The following is a 7,178-nucleotide window of genomic DNA, read 5'->3' on the forward strand; positions in this document are numbered from 1 at the left end:
ATGGCACCGCATTTGGAGATCTTTCTGATTTGGGCTGGCGCGTCTGTATTTCTACAACTGGACCCTGTGAATGGAGGTGAGAGAGGGGAGATGGGCTAGAACTGGTGTGAAACAGCCTGCCCCAGACATGGATTGATGTGTAAAAATAATGATAATAATAATAGCGGTGACAAATAATGTTTGCCATTTCTTGAGTATATCCCAAGGGCTTCACATTTTATTTAATTTTCATGCAACTTCTATGAAATTTAAAGCCAGGTGAGTTTGGCACCAAAGCCAAAGGCCTTATTGACTAACAACCCTCATGACCCCTGCCTCATTGTTAAATATCCATTCCAATCTCCCAGACATGAGCAGCCTACAGCCAGGGTTGGTTATGTTGTTCAAATTAAGAGTTTTTGATGTATGTAGAGTTTACTGTTTGAAATGACAGTGTGGTCTCAGGGCAGGTCCTGTGAACAGTGTGCTATAGCCGAGTCTCAGCTTTATTGTTGAATTCACGTGTGTCAGTAGGAGAGCAATGAGAACGTGTCAGATTCTCCACTCATCTGTTCTGTTTAGCCCACTAGTCATTGAGTCTATCTGTTCAGGGTAAACAATGACTTCAAAATATAATAGAAAATAAAAGTTAGAGATGCAGGGCAGGTCCTACTGCAGATTGTATTCTGGTTGTGCCCCTGCTTTGTTCTCACTCCCCCTGCATCCATCTCCTCTGCTCCTGCTTTTCTTCCAGATCAGCAGCTGTCTGAGAACACCACTGTTCCTTTCGCAGTTACCCCAGGTAATCAACATTGGAAGAGAATGACAACAAAACAGCAATCAAATGCAACAAACTAACATGTGCGGCATGGTAACTGTGACCGTGATTCTCCAAAGGTACTTTACATGCATGAGGTAACTTCACCCTCTCAGGAGAAGGAATGTGTGCACATTCCCCAAGGTGGCACCCCTACAGAGCATCAAGGGTGAGCATTCTGTAGATGGTGGGGCTGGAATCTGAACCCAGGGTCAGAGCTTCGGAGCTGGTGCCACAGGCTAAGGTAGAAACTGCCCAAAGTTAAAGAACCCTTCCTAGTCCCTGAGGGAGGAACCACACCATATTTACCTTGACATCCCTGATGCTTAGCAGGGGGTCTGTACAGGGCAGGCCCTTGGGGATGATGGGCTAGCTTGAACAGAGACTTGTGTCAGAGTTACTGCAGAGATCATGAAACCCTAAGAGCCGAAGAAGCGAACAATGCCTTTCTTCTTTCAGGTAATGGATGTGTTTTCCCATTCATCTATGGAGGGAAAACGTATTTTGATTGTGCTATCCGTGGTTCCATATTCCGTTGGTGTGCTCTAAATGTGGATTATATAGGAAGATGGAAATACTGTACTAGGAAAGGCAGGTGTGCAGTTTATCCTCATGTGAGGCGCACATGGCTTCCCAGATGAAGGGGGAATGTCCGTAACTGTCTCCTAGACGGAAACCTCAGGCATCTCCTCACCCAGCTCCGTGTGTTCCATTCATGTCCATTTCTCTTGATAAGACTAAAAATAGCCCTCCCACAATTAATGTTTTCATCCATTTCTTCTATCTTTCAGACCATGCCAAACGTACCTTTCCCTTTATCTATCGAGGCAAAATATACGAAAGTTGCACAAAAACTGGGAGTATTTTTTGGAGGCGTTGGTGCTCACTCTCTCTAAACTTTGACCAGGATAGAGCTTGGAGGTATTGCTAGCAATAAAAAAGGTAAGAGCGGGGCTTCCCTGGTGGCGCAATGGTTGAGAATCTGCCTGCCAATGCAGGGGACACAGGTTCAAGCCCTGGTCTGGGAAGATCCCACATGCCGCGGAGGAACTAGGCCCGTGAGCCACAACTACTGAGCCTGCGCATCTGGATCCTGTGCTCCGCAACAAAAGAGGCCTTGATAGTGAGAGGCCCACGCACCGTGACGAAGAGTGGTCCCCGCTTGCTGCAACTAGAGAAAGCCCTCGCACAGAAACGAAGACCCAACACAGCCAAAAATAAATAAATAAAATAAAAATAAAGGAATTCGTTTTTTTTAAAAAATGCAAAATACTCCATTATATTAAAAAAAAAAAAAAATAGGTAAGAGCGTCCAGGGAGGATGGGAAGAGACAGAGCTGGATAAAGAGGTGGGGTCAGGTGCCACAGTGAGAAGGAAGGATGAGGCAGGTGGAGAGACGAGATGAGGTAGAAATGTACAGGAGGAAGAGTGAGGGGCAGAGGCCCAGAGAGGAAGAAGAGGAGGGAGGGGAGAAAAGACGTAAAGAGAGGAAGCGACGAAGGCAAAAGGCAAAAGATGGAGAGACGAGAGTCCGAGGGGGAAGAAGCAAGAGAGTTTGCAGGATGAGAAATGGAAGGAAGAGGATCTGGGAAGGATTAGTGGCAAGAGAAGGTGAGAGAGGGGCAGAGAGAGGACAGCACAGTCTTTGGAGCAGGCATGAGAGGGCAGGAGTCGACATGGGAAGAGCAGAAAGCAAAGGAGAAATAGACCCCTGCCCTCCATGGGACTGACTGGAAAAACAAATAGACTCGTTAACACTGACCCCAAGACTGTGTTCAATTACTGTCCAGTGCATCCACCCGTGGCCTTGGATGCAATCAAGCCTTTGAAACCTCAGTGAAGAAAATCAAGAAATCTCAAGCGTGAAGGTGATGCTCTGAGTGACAGAGGTGAAATCCTTCCCTGCATCTCCACCATGTTCCCGCTGTGTGGGGATCCAGTCGATAAACCACTTTCTCTGCAGGTGTGGTCTTTTTTTTTTTCCCCCTATAAAGAAACCTATGTATCAAATGGGAGGGTCTCAGCATGCTCAGGTTAATCAGTCAGGATGTTCTTGTCTTCCCTTCCCTTCCTCGGGGTCCTGATGGAACATCAATACACATCACACTAATAAAGATGTTAAAAAATTAATAAAAGAAAATACACATCACAACTGTCCTTCCTGGGGGCTTGATTGACAGCTGAAGGCTCGGTGGTGGAACTTGAGGTGAGGGTGGGAGGAGGGTCCCGGAGGGTATAGAGGGCTTGGTCCTTGTCATAAAAGATTTGTCTTGTCCTGACTTAGCTGAGATTTTATTTCTTCCTGGAGCTATTCTCTGACTCCCCAGTATAAGGAGTCCCGATCGTGTCTTTCCAGTTCATCCTTTCTTTACTTACAATTAAACTGTCCCTTTTCCCTGGGGGACTGTAATTGGGGAGGACAGGACGGACTGCGTCTGCCCTGGCCTCAGTCCTAAGTACGGAATCCGACACATCCTTGGCATTTTTCAAAAGAACTAGTCTCCTTTTTTTTTTTTAATTTTTATTTATTATTTATTTATTATTTATTTTTCGCTGTGTTGGGTCTTCGTTTCTGTGCGAGGGCTTTCTCTAGTTGCGGCGGGTGGGGGCCACTCTTCATCACGATGCGCGGGCCTCTCACTATCGCGGCCTCTCTTGTTGCGGAGCACAGGCTCCAGACGCGCAGGCTCAGTAGTTGTGGCTCACGGGCCCAGTTGCTCCGCGGCATGTGGGATCTTCCCAGACCAGGGCTCGAACCCGTGTCCCCTGCATTGGCAGGCAGATTCTCAACCACTGCGCTACCAGGGAAGCCCCAGACTAGTCTCCTTTTTAAAACAAACAGGAATTTTAGACGAATATCATTTCCCTCACTAACTGGGCCTGATTCAAAGAGGGTTAAATTCACAGGTGTCAGAAATAATGAAGTGCCTCCAAGACTGATCACTAAATCTTATCCTGGTCAAAAACACCCAGTGCCTATCTAATAAATCCATGGGACCTGGTGATGGACTTTCAGTCACCATATGGGGAAGAGATACACAGACTTTTAATCACCGTGCAGGAAGGAGGTACAATATTTGTCCTCTTGATTTAAAGCCAGTAACGCAGAGCCTCACTTGAAACCAGGACATAAAACTAAATAAATAAATATTTAAATTAAAAAAAATTTTAATTAAAAAAATTTAATAAAAATAAATAAATTAAAGGAAACCAGGACACTGTAAGGGCTATGCAGTTAATGGGGACCAGAAAATCGTCTCTCGTGGTCCCAAAGAAGTTTCCTTTTTTGACTCTCTGAACAGATTATAAGGAAATATTACCCTGGGGGAAAATCTAATCCCAAAGCCTTCATATACTTGTTTTTTTTTTTTTTTCTTTAAATTTATTTATTTATTTATTTATTTTTAGCTGTGTTGGTTTTTTTGTTGTTGTTGCCGCTCCGGGGCTTTCTCTAGTTGCAGAGAGCGGGGGCTACTCTTCGTTGCTGTGCGCGGGCTTCTCATTGCAGTGTTTTCTCTTGTTGTGGAGCACAGGGTCTAGGCACGTGGGCTTCAGTAGTTGTGGCTCGCGGGCTCTAGAGCGCAGGCTCAGTAGCTGTGGCACACGGGCTTAGTTGCTCCGCAGCATGCGGGATCTTCCCGGACCAGGGCTCAAACCCGTGTCCCCTGCGTTGGCAGGCGGATTCTTAACCACTGAGTCACCAGGGAAGTCCCCACATACTTGTTCATGGCACTGAATTTACACAACTGAAAAAGGGCAAGATTACACACACACACACACACACACACATGCCCGTGCACACTGCACACACATATGCATTCCTAGTTGAAGAATGCTGAAAAGTCTAAAGCATTAGCAGAGAAATGGAGGAGGAAGGGGGAGAAATGGCAGGTTCTCAGACTGTATAAATCTTTAGCCTTTTACTAAAGCATTGGCAGAAAAAGATTTAAAACCAATCTCTAGAGATGCTTCTACCAAAAAACAAACAAAAAAATTAGCACATTTCAGACAATACATGCTAAATAACTGACATATTTGATATCACCTGCTATGACAAAGAAAAAATAGAAAATAATTTATAGAAAAAAATGAACCTTAGATGAATTGGGGGATTGGGATTGACATATATACACTACTATGTATAAAATAAATAACTAATGAGAACCTACTGTATAGCACAGGGAACTCTACTCAATGATCTGTGGTGACCTAAATGGGAAGGAAATCTAAAAAAGAGGGGATATATGTATACGTATGGCTGATTCACTTTGCTGTACAGCAGAAACTAACACAACATTGTAAAGAAACAATACTCCAATTAAAAAAAAAGGAAAAAAATGAACTTTATCATTATTCTTTATTTTTTAGATCAATGGACTCTAATTGAAAGTCCAGAACTAATCCTTCACATTTGCAGTTGATCTTCAACAACATGTCAAGATAGTTTAATGGGGCAAGAATAATCTTTGCAACAAGTGGTGCTGAAACAAGCATATCTGCATGCAAAATAAAGAAGTTGGATACCTCCTTTCACACATATGCAAAAGTTAAGTCAAAATGGGTCATAGACTTAATTTTAAGAGCTGATATTATAAAATTCTTAGAAGAAAATATGAGTAAATCTGTAAGACCTTGGGTTAAGAAATTAGTTCTTATTTATAACACTAAAAGGACAAATGACAAAAGAAAAAGTTTACAGATTGGACCTTATCAAAATTTATGGTTTAATTTTCAGAAAATAAAAACTGCCAGAATGGGAGAAAAGTATTTGCAGGTCAGGTGTCAGATAAGGAACTTGTATCTAGAACACATAAAGAACTTTTACACCTCAATAATAAAATGACAAATAACTCAATTTAAAAGTGAGCTAAGGGACTTCCCTGGTGGCACAGTGGTTAAGATTCCGCGCTACCAATGCAGGGGGCCCCGGTTTGATCCCTGCTCAGGGAACTAGATCGCACATGCATGCCGCAACTAAGGAGACCGCCTGCTGCAACTAAGAGCCGGTGCAACCAAATAAATAAATAAATAAACAAAACATATTAAAATATATTAACAACTCCACCATCCCAGGAGTCCCCATTACCTTAAAAAAAAAAGTGAGCTAAGAGGGAATTCCCTGGCGGTCCAGTGGTTGGGACTTGGCACTTCCACTGCAGGGGGCAGGAGTTCGATCCCTGGTCAGGAAACTAAGATCCCACATGACGCCAAAATAAATAAATAAATAATTTTAAAAATAAAAAATAAAGCACACTACTGAATATCTCAAAGAAGAAGCAGATTCACAGATACAGAGAACAAATTAGTGTTACCAGTGGGGAGAGAGAAGGACAAAATGGGGGCAGGGGATTAAGAGGCACAAACTACTATGTACACACAGGGAATATAGCCACTAGTTTATAATAACTATGAATGAAGTATAACTTTTAAAAATTGTAAATCACTATGTTGTATACATGAAACTCATATAATATTGTACATCAACTATACCTCAATATTTTTAAAAGCTAAAAATAAAATGTCCAATTTCAACAAAAAGTTATGAGATATGCCAAGAAACAGAAAAGGGTACTTTACACAGGAAAAAAAGCAATCAGTAGAAACTGTCTTTCAGAGGAAAGTTTAGATGGTAGACTTATCAGACAAAGACTCCAAAGAGTATATTATGAATATGTTCAAAGAACTAAAAACAAGCCATGCCATAGATTTAAAAGAAAGTTTGATGATATTGATCCATCAAATAGAGAATACCAATAGAGAGTTAGAAATTGTTTTTTTCACAAGGACCAAATGGAAATTCTGGAGTTTGAAAGTATAATAACAAAAATTTAAAAAACTCACTAGAGGGGCCCAACAGCAGATTTGAGCTAGCAAAAGAATCAATGAACTCGGTGATAGATCAATAGAGTTTAACCAATCTGAAGAAAAGAAAGAAAAAGAATGAAGAAAATGCAACGGGGCATCAGGGACCTGTGGGACACTGTCAGGTTTAGCAACGTACAAACATGGGACTACCAGAAGGAGAAGAGAGAAAGCAGCAGAAATAATAACAAGATCAACTTGGGGAGTATTGTCATCTTAACAATGTTAAGTCTCCTCATCCATGAACGTGGAATGCCTTTCCATTGATTTAGTTCTTCTTAATTTCTTTCTGCAATGCTCTGTATACACCAAACAGGTGGATTTTTGAGCAGTACGCAAACGATACTTCAGTAAAGCTCTTTTAAAAAACAAGAATAAAAGGAAGTTTCTTGGGTGCTTACACTGTGTCCCACGGCCTGGACTATCATTCAGTCAGCAGGAGAAGTAGACAATGAGTTCTTCTCTTCTAGAGATTGAATGTTCTTGATACTAATCAGAAAGTCCTAGACATCTCCCAGG

General features: G+C 42.1%; 1 protein-coding gene across 1 annotated transcript; it reads left to right on the forward strand.

The window, feature by feature from the left end:
* LOC137752437 (seminal plasma protein A3-like) lies at positions 1-1,727 on the forward strand. Its single transcript, XM_068527142.1, has 4 exons — positions 1-76; positions 734-781; positions 1,256-1,387; positions 1,588-1,727. The coding sequence occupies exons 1-4, from the start codon at positions 1-3 to the stop codon at positions 1,725-1,727; spliced, it is 396 nt and encodes a 131-aa protein (XP_068383243.1).
* The last annotated feature ends 5,451 nt before the right edge of the window (positions 1,728-7,178 follow it).

The sequence above is a fragment of the Eschrichtius robustus genome, chromosome 19 (genome assembly GCF_028021215.1).
Source record: "Eschrichtius robustus isolate mEscRob2 chromosome 19, mEscRob2.pri, whole genome shotgun sequence".
NCBI lineage: Eukaryota > Metazoa > Chordata > Mammalia > Artiodactyla > Eschrichtiidae > Eschrichtius > Eschrichtius robustus.